Source organism: Nicotiana tomentosiformis, chromosome 6 (assembly GCF_000390325.3).
Source record: "Nicotiana tomentosiformis chromosome 6, ASM39032v3, whole genome shotgun sequence".
In the NCBI taxonomy this organism is placed as follows: domain Eukaryota; kingdom Viridiplantae; phylum Streptophyta; class Magnoliopsida; order Solanales; family Solanaceae; genus Nicotiana; species Nicotiana tomentosiformis.
In genome coordinates this window covers 147,363,635-147,380,346 of record NC_090817.1, presented here as the reverse complement: position 1 = coordinate 147,380,346, position 16,712 = coordinate 147,363,635, and the positions used below count along the sequence as shown (strand labels likewise).

Here is a 16,712-nt window from a genome sequence, read left to right as displayed (position 1 = left end):
CGAAAATTGGCTAGAAGTCTCGCAACAAAGTTGGAAAGGGGCATGTTTCATTGGTAAAGCCTTTGTCGTTGCGATTACAAACTTCTTGTATCTGCTTTGGTTTACAACAAATAACCACTTAAAAACAAATTTTTTAAAAGCCCGCCGAAGATAAGAAAAACTTCCCTCATCACATCATTAACCGGCGGACATTGCATTAGCTACTGTGAAATTTTTTATTTTTTATTTTCATGGAAGAACCTCATATGTTGATACTTTTTTCTTCCTTTCTTTTTCCCTTAGAACTTCATATATTGATTAGTATCTCATAATGGACCAAAGTGTTATTCTCATACTGGGGAATGATATAGGAAATTTTACCTCTTATAGCAAACATTTACATCTTATTTATTATAAATAAATACCTTTTTAAAAAATTATTTTCTATAGCTACCTTTTAGGTTTTATAGCAAATTATTTATTTATGGTCACTTCCTACCGTTAAGCCTTTAAATACACTGTAAAATATTTTTCTCTCTCCTACTTTCTATTCTTTCTCTCACAATAACACCGTATAGTATACAAATTTGCTAAACCCACAATCTCTCTCCATTATCTCTCTCCCAACCCAGTATCTTCCCCACGAATACAACCACCATTATCAACTGATTCATCTCCATTTTTTCTCTCAAATTTCAAAATTGATTGCTCCAAAAAGTTGTGGTAAGTGTTAAACTTGTTAGATTTTCGCTGGCACATGTATTCTTTTGTATCTCTTTACTGTTTTTTTTAGAAATAATTACCATTGTTATGCTTTTACAGAAAACTCGAAATTTCTTCTCCAATGGCTGATTCAACTCCTTACAAGAGGGTTACCAGAGGTATACCGACCAAAGCACTCAATTTCGAAGGGCCATCTTTCAATTTGTAAATCACTCAAGCGGAACATGTATTTTCAGGTTCAGTAGCAAATACAGTTGCAGAAAAGAGAATAAAAATACGCAATGACACATCGAAACAAGCCTAATTTGAGAAATCTCCTAAAAAATCAACATGTATTTGAAGCTAGAACAATATACAAAAATACGTAATGACACATGTATTTGCATGTATTCAAAGTGTTTATTTAGCAATTTACAATTTCAAAGCTTCACTTTGTTTCAATATTTTGTGCAGCAGTATAATTTCAGCAGTTTGTATTCATATGTATTCAGCAGATGTATATATGTATTCAAATATATCTGGAGTATGTATTCATATGTATTCAAAAATATACATACAATATGTATTCAGCAGTTTACTAAAAATAATCCTTTAGTAAACTATGGAATGTATTCATCAGATGTATATATGTATTCAAATATATCTACAGCATGTATTCATACGTATTCCACTATATATTAAGCATTATATATTCATATGTATTCAGCAAATTGTAGTGTATATATACTGCAGTTTGTATTCATATATATTCAAATATATCTACAGTATGTATTCGTATGTAGTCCACTATATATTAAGCATTATGTATTCATATGTATTCAACAGATTGTAGTGTATATATACTGCAGTTTGTATTCATATGTTTATTTAGTAAACAGAACTTCCACGAACGATAGCAACAAAGAGAGGCAGGATTGAATCTCTAGAGATTGCTCTGTTTTGGGGTAATTTTCGACTGAGAATATTCTATAATTGGAAATACAAATTATGCGTGTTATAATTGAGTTAGTTGAGTTATATTAGGAGTCTATCACGTTAATTGATTCACTTGCCGTTTTTAAACAGCTGAAAGGACCATTTTTCGCACATTTACGTTACTGCATTCACGAATACAGCTCGCGAATACAGTCGAATACATTCTCTGCTTAGCTGGACTCCCCTGTTTTTCGCCGAGTTTTGCTACTGTATTCATGAATACAGTAGCTAAAATACATCGAATACAGTCTATAACAACTGAAAACATAACTATAGGAAGTAATTTAGTAAATGGTAGCTATAACAAGCTAATAACCACTAAACAATCGTGTTTTGTAAAAATTTCTTTATAGGATACTTCAATGCCACTATTAATTTTTTAACCTCGGTGATAGAAGTCTTGGAAAAAAGACGCATACCAGAATTTAATGTTAGCTCGGTCGACAAAATTTTAAAGCATGTTGGGCAAAATTTTAAAGCTCGTAGCAGTTATGGTGATCGTTAGAATTTTGTTATAAATCCTAATAGATCACCAGATTTTTCAACATTGTGGCTAAAAGTTTTGGTGATTGTCAAAATTTTTGGTGCTTCAAAATTCCGGCGAGCGAGTTTTGTAATACTGGCACTGGGCTATTTCTTTTAGGAAAAATGACAATGTATAGCTACTCTTAAAATAATATACGAAAAAAAAAAAAAAATATATATATATATATATATATATATATATATATATATATATATATATATATATATATATATATATATACACATTTTGTATGTTATATACAAAATTATATAAATTTTATATACTTTCTCGGCTACCGTATGTAAATAGTTTCTGGTTAGGACTAAAAATGATAATACCCCAATTTTAAAAAACTTTTCATATTGGGGTCAAAATATAAAGATGAATTTTTGGAAACCACTATTGTTTAGTAGCTATTAACTTCCTATAGCTACCATATACATAATTACTTCCTATAGCTACTATTTAGTTGTTACGGTAGTGTATTCGTTGTATTCGCGCTGCTGTATTTATGAATACAACAACAAAAAGTGCCTAAAAATCAGGGTAGTCCAGCTGTACGCGCATGTATTCACATGTATTCGTGTCATGTATTCATGAATACATCAGCAAAAAGCGTCTAAAATCAGGGCAGTCCAGTTGTACGCGCATGTATTCGCATGTATTCGTGCCATGTATTCATAATATAGCAACAAAAATCCTCTAAAATCAGTGCAGTCCAGCTGTACGCGCATGTATTCACATGTATCCGTGCTGCTGTATTCATGAATACAGTAGTAAAAAACACCTAAAATCAGGGCAGTCCAACTGTACGCGAATGTATTCACATATATTCGCGCCATGTATTCATGAATACAGCAACGACAATCACCTTAAAATAGGTATGTCCAGCTGTCTAAGAGAGAGGAAAAACATAAATAGCGTATTTCATGCCTCAATGGTAGTATATACCATAAATACTTATTTTTCTATAAAATATAAAAGGTAGCTATAAAAAATAATATTTTAAAATAATTTTGATTTATAATAAATAGGGTGTATACCTGCTATAGGAGGTAAATTTTTCAAATATAAATCGGAATTTTTATCTTCCTATACACTATTTGAAACCTTATTACCATTCCTAATCAAGTTTCAATTTAATTATATGGTCATATACAATTTACCAATTATATACAAATAAGTTTTTAATGAGTATCCCTTTATATTATGAATTGAATAAAGAATATCAGTTATTTTCTTATCCTTTTATACTTGCCCACTCTCTCTCTCCGTCTCTGTCTCTCTCTCTCTCTCTCTCTCTCTTCGTCTCTCTACTCTCCTTTCTGTTTTTTTTCCCAATTTTTCTTTATTTGATGTTCTCTATTTTTTATGCTTTTTTGTTGTATAGAGTTTTAATGGAATTCATCAGTGGATTTCAATCGTTTTAACTTAGCAATTTCATTTCATATTGCACAATTTGGTGTTCAAATTGAAATTGTCAATCAATAAATTTTGAAGGTGTTTGACTCTCCACCATTGACAACCATTAAAAAGTTTTAAAGTTTTGAAATCGAATTTGTGTTTTCAAAAATCACTATTTGTTTGGATTGTGTGTTGTTGCAAGTAATTGAGAATATTGTTTGGAGTTTATATCTCAATTTTAATGGTGTTTCGGTGAAGATTAGACTTGATTTTGGCTGAATTTCAGATTGAAACTCGAAGAAGAAAAAGAAGAACACATGACATACAATATACTTACGATATTATAGTAATGTTGTATTTATATATATATATATATATATATATATATATATATATATATATATATATATTTGAATGTTCTATGAAAGTTGAAAAATAGTTGTATAATGCATGAATCGTTGTATAAAATTTGTATTTAAGTTATCTATACTACCTTTTTACATAAAGTTGTTGATATGTATCAAAATTGTATTAAGAGAGTAAGTCTTGATTGGAATTTTAGAGAGGAAGAGGCACACACCATATACAAAATATATACAAATCAGATACAAAATATATAATGACATATTGTATAAAATTTGTATATAAATTATATTTAAGTTGTATGATATTGTAGTTGTATTTAACTGGTTATAAATAATGTATGAAAGTTGTAGATAAGTTATAAATAACTTGTATAATATATAATTAGTTGTATGAAATTTATTTTTACTAGGTATAAATCAGATACAAAATATACAAAAGACATATTGTATAAAATTTATATTTAAATTGTATGATATTATAGTTGTATTTAACTGGGTAAAAATAATGTATGAAAGTTGTAGATAAGTTGTATAATATATAATTAGTTGTATGAAATTTATTTTTACTACGTATGCTGTTGTAGATATTCAAATTTGCATTAAATTTGTATGAAATTTATTTTTAATTTGTATGCTGATGTACCATATATTGTTCTTTTCTCAGTTGATTTATTAACGAAAGAAAAGTAGAGAATGAATTTCAAATCATGAATTCCAAAGATAACACATCGCTAATATACTAGAATTAATCATGAAGGTTATTAGCTTAGGCGATGGCTCTCTCTCTCATCCCTTTTCGATTCAAAATTTAATTGGGGTGAACTTTAATTAAGTTGAGATAATGAGTTTTGAAATATATATATACCTAACTATGATCTATATTGGTTTTTCCTACAGACATGTTGAATTCGACCACAAATTACCGTGTTTCATCGAACCAGCAAATTGGCCATGGTTGGACCATGATTATTTTTTCCCCTTCTTCTTTAAGGAACTTTTTGTTAGGGAAATATACATTATCTAGCTTTGAAAAGGACATGGAGGATAGCACAAATCTGTTCGGAATTAACTTCATATGAAGCGTGGCTTTACTGCCCATGATTTTTGGCTCTCAATTACGAGAATTTTGGGTTGAGAGAGGCAGCAGAGAATAGGGAAATTGAGGGGAGGAGAGGAAAAAAAAAGTAAAATGGTGTAACTAAATCCCCTAATTTAAGGTACTAATAATGGATTGTATATAAATGGTAATAAAAACTTATTTAGGGCGGATAATTTACAAAAAATGGATAATTTTAGTAAATAAGTTTTAAATATTATACGGGAAGGAAAAAATCCCATATAAATGGTGGTTTAAAAAGTCCATCCAGCGTAATTCACAACGGCCCACTTTGATGCTCGATTAACAATGGGCCAGCTGGTCGTTGATTGGCCCAATAGTATCATGGAGCTTTTAAAGACTTAAAACCCTAGGACAAAAGCCTCCATTTCTGCTAACTAGAGAAAGGTCTGTGAGGCAGCAGTCAGAACAGGGGCGCCGGAGTATATTGTAGAGGCATACAAGTATAATTTCTATTCAATTTTATCTCTTCATTTTCTTTAGCTGAATTGTGAATGCGTATATGTAATGCAAATGCAAGTAAAATTTAGCTGAATTTTTAAGGTAAATTGTTTTTAACAGAAAAATGGCGGACAAAGCAGTGACAATTAGAACAAGGAAGTTCATGACCAATCGTCTTCTTGCAAGGAAACAATTCGTAAGTCTTTTAAGACTTATATTATCTATGTTGTTAGTACTAAGAACAAGCTGCACTACATATCTAAAAGCTCATACCTGTTACTAGTATGTTTTCATCTGTTTTAATTGGCATATTTAATTTTTCAGATTATCGATGTCTTGCATCCGGGAAGAGCCAATGTTTCCAAGGTTAGACAATCTATTGCGTCCGCCTTATTTCCTGTTGTTTGATTATTCTTGTTGAGTGCCTTTTGCAATTTCAGCAATTTTAGTTGTTAATACGACTTATACTACAAGATCCATTCTTTTCTCCTTGATTCTACTGAGAGGTCCCGAATGAATTAAATGGTACTAAAAATGTTAGAAAAGTGAACAGTAGTCGTAATATTGGAAATAGAAAAAGAAGGCAAAATATGTGCCTTTTTTCAAGTATTTCTATTTCTATAAACATTCATAATTGAGTACTGGAATTGGTTGTAAGGATTCATATAGCCGAGGCCGACTCAACAAGACTGGAATTGAGGCTAGTTGCTATTATCTTAGTTGTCGTTGAGGGAGAGAACTCCACTTATGTGTGGATTGCAGAACATAGCTTGTTACAAGCTAGGGTAAATGAGGAAGGTTGAGGCAGGTTAACGGCCAGCTTGAAAATAGTCCAGTAATAATGAATCCTTTTCGTGGATACAGAGGATTCGAATATTAGAATCCAACTAGTTCACAATTGAGATGTAGTTGATTGATATAGGAGAGAGAGAAAGCAAAGCATGTATATCTTATTCAAGTTTCATATGCTTTTGATTCGAATTTCTTATGTCCCACCTGTTTAATATGTCATTGCAGGCTGAGTTGAAAGAGAAATTAGCAAGGATATATGAGGTGAAGGATCCAAATGCAATCTTTGTGTTTAAGTTTAGGACCCACTTTGGAGGAGGAAAATCTACTGGTTTTGGCTTGATCTATGATTCTGTAGAGAATGCAAAGAAATATGAGCCAAAGTACAGGCTGATCAGGGTAAGAAATCATATTAGTTATTTATGTTAGCATAAAAGCCATTAAGTAAAGTAGGTTATGTGGTACTAAAACCCGTTTGATAGTTGGAAAGGATCTGATATCACCTGATGGCTTATTATAATCTTTTGAATTGTTTTGTAAATTCATTCGTGAAACATCCCTATGGAGCCTTAGCGTGAAAAATGCCTTGATATTGCTTTTCAATTGCACTTTGTACCGGTTTTGTTCTTCAAAAGAGTATAATCATGAAAATTATAAAAACAATTTATCTTGTTGCTGTGCTAAGATTTGAGACAAGTACAAGATTTCTTGCATTTATTTATCTCATTGCTTCTTGTTTGTTTTAATGCATAAAATATCTATTAGAGAATTTTGCAGTAAAGGATCTTTGCATATTATCTGTCAGCTCAATAATATTAATCCCAGATAAAATACATGTTATAATATAACACACAAGTAAATGTGATTTATGAGAAATGTTTACAGCATATGCCATCTTCCCTTGGTTCTTTTGCTATTTTTGTTGGAAATGTTTATCAACAAGGAAAACCCGTATGTGCAGTTTTTTCATTTTTCAGAAGTTGACAGTCTTATACATTCTCAATAATGTTATCTTCTGCTCTTTTGCTATCAAAAAAGTAATTGGTTGCTGTAGGGCTGCAATACTTTGAGCTATGTTGTATAAAAGGCTTCGTTAGTTTGTGCTATGTTGTGTAAAAGGCTATTTAGACCATAAGTCATGTGGTTTTGTACCTATTCTCTTCCTCCAGTCATATCCTTGCCCATTCAAAAGATTCGGGGTTGTTTTGCATTTGTCGCTATTGCTTTATTGTGAGTATATCTTATTGAGCTGTTTTAGTGATGTGGCCGACTCGATTTCTTTTAGTATAACACTCTTTTCTTTAGGTAAAGTAAATGCTTTAGTTTCATACTCCATTATGTTGAGTGCACGTTCAGCGGTCGAGTCAGCAGGCTTAATGATTAAATTGGGTTGTATGCTTTCGGCTAACTTGTTTGACTATTGAACACTTGTAGAATGGATTAGACACAAAGGTCGAGAAGTCTAGGAAGCAGATGAAGGAGCGGAAGAATAGAGCCAAGAAAGTACGCGGTGTCAAGAAGGTAATGGTTTTTGTTTTTGTCTCTGCGGCTACGACAATGAGAGGGTTTATTGGTTTTGTATCATTTATTTTATTCTTGTGCTGATGTTCTTCTTGGTTGCACTAATTTTGCAGACGAAGGCAGGAGATGCGAAGAAGAAATGATCTGCCAGGAACAGTTCCTTTAAACCAAATGCAGAAATGTTTGCCGTATTTTGTGTTTCTCTGGACATTTATGCCGAATCCTTTCAGTTTTGGTTGAGTCACGCAAATTAAATTTGCTTGTTTATGTGCTAGTTTTTCTAAACTTAGAGAATTTGGGTGAGTGTAGCTTTTTTCCTAACATGTTCTCTGTTTTATAATTACCATATCAAATGTTCGGACAAGGAATATGATTAGGAAACCAACTTATCGAATAGAAACAGTTTGTTCTGGATGACCAACTTCCATTGATTTCTTACAAGTATAACTTAGAAAGTGGAGAGTAACGATTAGTATATGTGAACATTTTTACATATATTTTTTCTGCTCCAATCTAACACCTGCTACTTTTCAAAAAGATTTTTGGAGTGAAACAGAATTTCTTTCTTAAGCTTTGTTTTAGGAGGGTAGTTTAATGTGATGAACTACCCGTGCTCCCGTTAGTTTCAATATACTCGGATGGTATTTCGACAATGTGGCCATTTGATTGACAAACCATCTAATTTACTCGAATTTTGCACAAATTTACGTTGGATTATTATATTTTCTAGTTCTCTGTTACAGTCACTCTTATGAAATGACGAATTCAAAGCTTCATCTTTCTACCTGCTCAAACGAGAGTTGGTTATTTCATGAGCTACAGATTTTACCTAAGGCTTTCTCTTTTTCTTTGTTTAGTATTGGCGGGCTGGTTAAGATTTAAGCTTTATGCATTGACTATGCAAAAAAAAAAAAAAAAAAATCTACACAATAATCAAGTCACTTAAACATTAATTATAAGTAACATTTTTATGTAAGTGTTTGTTGACATTTATAAATATAGTGACTAACCTCCTAACACATGTTGAGTTATATTGGTACTCTATTTTTTTATTTTTTTTTTACTTTCATATATATAACCTAAATCCGCCTAATCCTTGTTTCTACATGTTGGACTACTACTGCAACATTACTACGCCCCAACAATTTTTACACTTAAGTGTGTATAGCAATGTGGCACTGTAATCTGCAAAACTTCCAAAAGCAATCCAACAAGAAGACACTGTACTAAAGGATGATAGGAGACAGATTCGAACTATGAAAGACAACAAAATATACATATTCTTGATCCCGTAGACAGTTCTGAGATACCATAAGGGCCAATATCTCAATATCATCTTTGTCTAAAGCTTCGAAGGAGACTTAATATCCGAAAGGCAGGAACGATCTAACTATTCAATCAAAGCGATTTCATAACCATAAAGAAAGACCTCTCTTTTGGGATCAGTCCCGTCCCCAGATGTAGTAGTCAATCAGCAGGACATTCAAAGAAGCTATGCACCTTCACTGAATGTTAATGAAAGAAAGCCCTTTCATCCTAATCTCATCTACTGAAAAGGGGGTCGGGCGTAGCATGTTCTTTTTTGGTACACAGGCTATTACAGACGCATTAAAAATGACTTTTCGAAGCGCAGAATCCCAGAATGAAATCATTGCAGAAGAAAGGTATAATGCTCATATTTCAACTAAACCTAATACCTTTATATGAAACATAAATATACATGTGAAAAGTCACTAAAATTATAACAAACACATTAAAATTTGAATCCAATTTCAAAAGTACTATAAGTTAAGTGCTAAGAATTTAAAGGTTGAATTCATCAAATTTAAATCCTGAAACTCTCTCTCAATCTCGACGTACTGCTTTGGAAGCCATGAGGCTGACAAGGAGGTCAGCAAATGCACAAACTCTGTATTTGTGTGTGCTCTTTGGATTTAAGGCAAGATAACACATGAGAAGCTCATGCAATGAGTCCCAATTGGCTCTTGTATCACTCAAGTTAAATGACTCCATATTTCTTGCATAGATCTCCTGAAGTCCAAATATGGGTTTGGAGAGTAAGTTGGAATTGCAATGCAGCCATCTAAAAGTGTTTCAGATCCCTGATGCTCAGCCTGCAATCAGAGGCGGATGCAGCCTTTGTTTAAATAAATTCAACTGAACTCTATACTTTTAATATGAAAAATAAATATAAGTGTGAAAATACCAAAAAAGAATTATACTAACAAAGATAATTTTGTATGGATAATTTCAAAAGTACGATGACTTTAGGATTAAGAACCTTAAAGGCTGAACTCGTCAGTTCTGTTGCGGAAGCCAAATGTATATAGTGTAAATGAGTCACAACTACTATACCAAAAATTATGACAACCACTAAATAATAAATAAGACAATAAGACAACAATAAAAGAATACCAGAATTTATGAGGTTCGGCCAATTTTGCCTACTTCCTCGGACACAATCAATATTTTATTCCACTCCAATTTTACAAGTGAAATAATACTAAAGAGAGAAGATACAAATGCCTTAAGAAGATAAAAAGGCAAATGAGAGGTGTACTTAAATCCTAAACATTAGGCCTCCTTTTATAGGGTGAAATTCCCATTCAAAATTGTCATCCACCGATGTGAGACTTTTGACAATTTCAATAAATCTCCACCTTGGCAAAATTTCACATCTTCAATTTTCTCTCAGTAACAAATTTTGGTTGTGTCTTCATCTTCAATCTTTAGTGTTCAACAATGTTGATCAAATCCAAACAATGTTGAAACTTGACCGCAGTCACCACTTTTGTCAGCATATCAGCAGGGTTCTCCGTAGTATGAATTTTCTTCACCGTGATTCCACCTTCTTTTATGATTTCTCGTACGAAATGATACCGAACATCAATGTGCTTCGTCCTTGTATGATAAACTTGGTTCTTCGCTAATTGAATAGCACTTTGACTATCACAAAAAAATGTAATATTTTTTTGTTCAATACCAAGCTCCTCTAGCAATCCCTGAAGCCAAATTGCCTCCTTCACAGCCTCTGTAATAGCCATGTACTCTGCCTCTGTTGTAGACAAAGCAACTGTTGACTGCAAAGTAGATTTTCAACTAACTGGTGCCTTTGCAAAAGTAAACACATAACCAGTAGTTGACCTTCGTTTGTCCAGATCACCCGCAAAATCTGAGTCACAATATCCAACTACAGATCGATTGCCTTCCTGCTCAAAAACTAACCCAACATCTACAGTACTATGAATATACCGTAGAATCCATTTCACAGCTTGCCAATGCTCCTTTCCTGGGTTATGCATATATCTGCTAATAACTCCAACGGCTTGTGAAATGTCAGGTCTCGTACAAACCATTGCATACATCAAGCTACCAACAGCATTTGCGTATGGTACCCTTGACATATACTCCTGTTCAGTTTCATCCTTTGGCGACATAGTAGTACTTAGCTTAAAATAGGGAGCAAGTGGCGTACTAATTGGCTTAGTCTTCTTATCTATGCCAAAACGCTGTAGTACTCTCTTCAAATATTCTTTCTGAGATAAACAGAGTTTCTTTGAACGTCTATCTCTTATTATCTCCATGCCAAGAATTTTTTTTGCCTCACCCAGATCCTTCATCTCAAACTCCTCCTTCAGTTGAATCTTCAACTTATCAATTTCTTCCGAATTCTTAGAAGTTATCAACATATCATCAACATATAGGAGAAGATATACAAAGGAACCATCATTAAGTTTGCGCAAATATACACAATGATCGTATTTGCTTCTCTTGTACCCTTGCAGCAACATAAACTTGTCAAATCGCTTGTACCATTGTCTAGAAGATAGTTTCAATCCGTACAACGATTTTTCAAGTTTGCATACCATATTTTCTTTTCCAGCAACTTTGAATCCTTCTGGCTGATTCATGTAGATTTCCTCCACCAAGTTTCCATGTAAAAACGCAGTTTTTACATCCAACTGAACTAGTTCCAAATCCAACTATGCTACCAAAGCCAACATAATTCTAATGGAGGAATATTTTACAGCTGGAGAAAATACTTCATTGTAATCAATTCCCTCCTTCTGAGCATATCCTTTGGCCACCAATCTTGCTTTGTAGCGAACATCTTCTTGGATAGGAAATCCTTCTTTCTTTGCAAATACCCATTTGCACCCAATTATTTTCTTTCCCTTCGGGAGATTGGCCAATTTCCATGTATGATTCTGATGAAGGGATTGCATTTCTTCATTCATGGAAATCCTCCACTTATCTTCTTCTGAACTTTGGATTGCATCTTTATCAGTGGTAGGAACACCATCAACTACAATTGTGGTTACACAAGCAACCGTCTCTATGAGACGAACAGGTTTCGTTATTGTCCTTTTTGGCCTGTTGGTTGCTATTGATTCAAGTTGTTGTCGAGGTTCCTGAGTTGGAATCTCCCTCTCTACTGGTTCTTCTTCCAGAGGGTAATCTTCATTTGTTTCCTCCTCTACTTCTTGCGTAGGAAAAATAAATTTTCTCTCAAACTCCACCTGCTTTGATGCACCACCAGCTTGTTTGACATCTTCAACTATCACCTTATCTGTTATGGCAGATTCATCAAAGGTAACATCTCTGCTGAATATAATATTCCTTGTCTCTGGACACCATAAGCGGTATCCTTTGACTCCAGAAGTAATCCCCATAAATATAGCCTTTTTTGCTCTCGGATCCAATTTTGACTCTTTCACATGATAGTATGCAATTGAGCCAAACACGTGTAAAAAGTCATAATTTACAGTAGGTTTTCCATACCATTTTTTAAATGGTGTCTGCCATCAATGGCAGTAGATGGTAGACGATTAATGAGGTGGCATGCATATGTAATTGCCTCAGCCCAAAATTCTTTGCCCAAGCCAGCATTGGACAACATACACCGTACCTTTTCCACTAAAGTCCGATTCATACGTTTTGCCACTCCATTCTGTTGTGGTGTATGTCTGACAGTGAAGTGTCAGATGATGCCATCATTTTCACAGACCTTATTGAAATTATCATTTTTGTATTCACCTCCATTGTCTGTGCGAATACACTTGATCCTTCTGCCTGTTTGATTCTCCACCATCGTCTTCCATTTGAGAAAAATTTCCAACACTTCATCTTTCCTCTTCATTGTATACACCCACACTCTTCGGAAAAAATCATCAACAAAGGTTACAAAATAGTGCTTCCCACCCAATGAAGGTGTTTTTGGAAGAACCCCAAACATCAAAGTGTACATAATCCAAAATGCCTTTAGTATTATGGATCGCTGTACTAAATTTAACCCTTGTCTGTTTCCCGTTTACACAATGCTTGCAAAACTCTAAGTTGCAAGTCTTTACGTCTTTTAACAATCTTTGATTAGATAGAGCTTTCAAGGATTTCCCTTTAGCATGTCCCAAGCGCATGTGCCATAACCTGGTTGCTTCTGCCTCTTTGTCATCACTGGATGTCACTGTCGCTGTCCCAATAACTGTACTACCACGATAGCGGTACATGTTATTGTTCTTCCGATTGGCCTTCATTACCACTAGTGTACAGGAGCATATTCTTATCACTCCATTTTCTGCAATGATTTTGAACCCTTTTGATTCTAGGGTTCCCACAGAGATGAGATTCTTCTTCAAATCCGGTACATATCGAATATCTGTTAATGTTCTGATCATTCCATCATGGCTCCTTAATCTTATTGAACCAATGCCATATGAGGTAAGAGGGCTGCTATACGCTGTGTGGATGACTCCATATTCTCCTTCTTGAAAATTCACGAACCAGTCCTTGTTGGGACACATATGATAGCTACAAGCCGAGTCCATCAACCATATGTCTGATGATGTTAATAACTCTGTTGTAACTAATGAGAAGTCTGAATCATCACAATCAGCTACATTTGAATCCATAATGGCCTTTCCATTGTTATGTCTGGCCTTATTCTTCAACTTCGGACAGTCTTTCTTCCAGTGCCCATTTTCTCGACAAAAGGCACATTCATCTTTGCTGGGTCTAGATCTCGACTTGGATCTTCCCTTCTTAGTCCTCATTTGATTTTGACGACACCCCTCACAATTAGTGCTTCTCCTTCTCCGCCCTTCTGTTTTTCTCCCTTTCTTTGTTCATAGCTGTACAAAGCCGAACAAACTTCTCTGAGAGAAATTTCGTCATTTTCATGGAGTAGAGTAGTTTCAAGGTGCTCGTATTCATTAGGAAGTGACCCCAACAACATCAAGGCCAAGTCACCATCATCAAAAGTTGCATCCATATTTTGCAGATCTGTGACCAACTTATTGAAACTGGTGATATGTTCATTTATTGTGGTACCAGGAACATAGGTGAAGCGAAACAGTCTCTTCTTCATGTACAATTTATTTTGACTGTTTTCTTCAAAAATTTATCCTCCAGTGCTTTCCATAATTTACTTGCAGAAGTTTCCTTTGTGTATGGATATTTCTGCTCTCTAGCAAGGTAGGATCGAATGGTACCGCAAGCAACACGATTGATAATTTTCCAATCTTCTTCTCCAATAACATCTGGCTTCTTTTCTTCAATGGCAAGATCTAGCCCTTGTTGAAAAAGAACATCTAGAACCTCGCCTTGCCACATCCCAAAATGTCCTGACCCGTCAAAAATTTCTACCGCAAATTTCGCATTTGACACAATTCTTGTCATAAGCGAAGATGCCAACGATGACGTATTATTGACACTTGATGTAGATTCTTCTTGTTTACTGTCTCCCATTTTGACACAAATATTATTTAGTAGCTGACGACACAAATCAAGATTATTTCCTTTCTGGTGTGGAAGATCAGACTAAGCTGCAACCACAGAGCATACTCAGACAGAACCTTGACTCAGTTACCAAGATAGATCTTTTCTGATGTGGAAGATCAGACTATGCTGCAACCACAGAGCATACTTAGACAGTACCTTGGCTCTGATACCAATTGTTGCGGAAGCCAAATGTATATAGTGTGAATGAGTCACAACTACTATACCAAAAATTATGACAACCACTAAATAATAAATAAGACAATAAGACAACAATAAAAGAACACCAGAATTTACGAGGTTCGGCCAATTTTGCCTACTTTCTCCGACACAATCAATATTTTATTCCACTCTAATTCTGTTGTGGTGTATGTCTGACAGTGAAGTGTCGGATGATGCCATCATTTTCACAGACGTTATTGAAATGATCATTTTTGTATTTACCTCCATTGTCTATGCGAATACACTTGATCCTCCTGCCTGTTTGATTCTCCATCATCATCTTCCATTTGAGAAAAATTCCCAATACTTCATCTTTCCTCTTCATTGTATACACCCATACTCTTCGGAAAAAATCATCAACAAAGGTTACAAAATAGTGCTTCCCACCCAATGAAGGTGTTTTGGAAGAACCCCAAACATCAGAGTGTATATAATCCTAAACATTAGGCCTCCTTTTATAGGGTGAAATTCCCATTCAAAATTGTCATCCACCGATATGGGACTTTTGACAATTTCAACAAGTTCAAATTCTAAATCTACCTCTGCCTGCAATGACGAAGAAGTTGATGCTATGGAGGAAGACATGAATGAGGAGCCAATAATGGAGTTGGAGTTGCCGGGGGAAGAGAAAAAGAATCGTCGCGAAGCGAGGACAGTGGAGAGATCAGGAATAGTTGCTTCTTCGATGTCACATTCTAGTGTAAATTCGTAAAGGGAGTTGAAAAATGGCATGTTATGATGTTCTTGATTTTCATGGATATTGGAGGATTGTGATGGCATTGGATGTTTGGATTTGGTGAAGCAGAAATGAAGATTTCTTCCTAATGTAACGGGCATGGTGTGGTTATTGACGATTGTTCCTCTAAGTCTTAATATCAGAGGCAGAGAAGTAGTTGCAGCAAAATGGTTAGGTTGCGAAGTTGAGACAAGAACAGGGCAGTCCAACAAAGATATATTTACGATAAGATTTCAAGTTATACACAGAAGGGAAATCTTGGAGCAACGATAAAGTAGTCTCTGTCTGATGTACAGGTCAGGGGTTTGAGCCACGGAAGCAGCCACTAATGCTTGCATTAGAATAGACTGTCTACGTCACACCCTTATGGTGCGGCCCTTCCTTGGCCCTTGCATTAGAGTAGAATGTGGCCTGCTCTGTGCGCTGGACTACCTTTTTTGTTATTTCAAGTTATACACCATGGCAGAATAATTTTTTTTTTGGTGTTGTTAGAGGGAGAGAAGTTGGGGCATCAAAATGGTTAGGTTGAGAAAAGAACAGGGGAAGTCCATCAAATATATATATAATTTATACACAATAACAATGTAATATTTTATGGTACCATCAATATCATTTACATATCATAATTTGCATGTTACTAAACCATGCTTATTAGAAAATATTTTTTTACATCGTGAGACTCACAAGTCCTATTAATTCTGATTCGCATCGTGTAAGCTCGGGGGTACAACACTTTGTCAAGAGGGTCTCCTTTTCCAAAGCTCAAATGCGAAACTTTAATGATGAGTGGAAGAATTTTAACTATCCGGTGGGTGATATATTATATATCTGTTTATATGTTCATTTCTTCTTTTCTTGGACATTCCTGTCACATGTGAAACCACGGCGAAATAATAAGGTTTTGTTTATCTCAAAGAAAAAAGACGACAACAATAATAATAACTTATTGTATTTTCGCAAGTGGGGAGGGTAGAATGTAGGCAACCTTACTCTATTTTAGAAGGGCAGAGAAAAAGAGAGAGAAAGAAAAAAGAAGGAAAAAAAAATTGCAGAGAGCAAAAGAGGGATCAGGGGTGGGGGGGGGGGTGGGGGTTGTTTGAGTATGTGAGTGGTCATTGTCTGTCCATCTAAGTTACAAAA

General features: G+C 34.6%; 1 protein-coding gene and 1 pseudogene across 1 annotated transcript; one reads left to right on the top strand and one right to left on the bottom strand.

Annotated features, from left to right (window-relative positions):
• The first annotated feature begins 5,394 nt into the window (after positions 1-5,394).
• LOC104095934 (small ribosomal subunit protein eS24z-like) lies at positions 5,395-8,254 on the top strand. The gene is made up of 6 exons (XM_009602185.4): positions 5,395-5,532; positions 5,651-5,726; positions 5,855-5,896; positions 6,548-6,718; positions 7,754-7,840; positions 7,954-8,254. Exons 2-6 carry the CDS (start codon positions 5,655-5,657, stop codon positions 7,981-7,983), a joined length of 402 nt encoding a protein of 133 aa, XP_009600480.1. The 5' UTR covers positions 5,395-5,532; positions 5,651-5,654; the 3' UTR covers positions 7,984-8,254.
• Positions 8,255-9,647: 1,393 nt separating this feature from the next.
• On the bottom strand, positions 9,648-15,748 carry LOC117276708 (uncharacterized; annotated as a pseudogene).
• Between the last annotated feature and the right edge of the window lie 964 nt (positions 15,749-16,712).

Excerpts from the sequence above, each read along its gene's own strand:
- LOC104095934 (XM_009602185.4), top strand. The coding sequence starts at position 5,655 with ATGGCGGACAAAGCAGTGACAATTAGAACAAGGAAGTTCATGACCAAT. Across the intron at positions 5,727-5,854 it reads TTCTTGCAAGGAAACAATTC|ATTATCGATGTCTTGCATCC; the intron begins GTAAGTCTTTTA and ends TTAATTTTTCAG. Across the intron at positions 6,719-7,753 it reads CAAAGTACAGGCTGATCAGG|AATGGATTAGACACAAAGGT; the intron begins GTAAGAAATCAT and ends GAACACTTGTAG.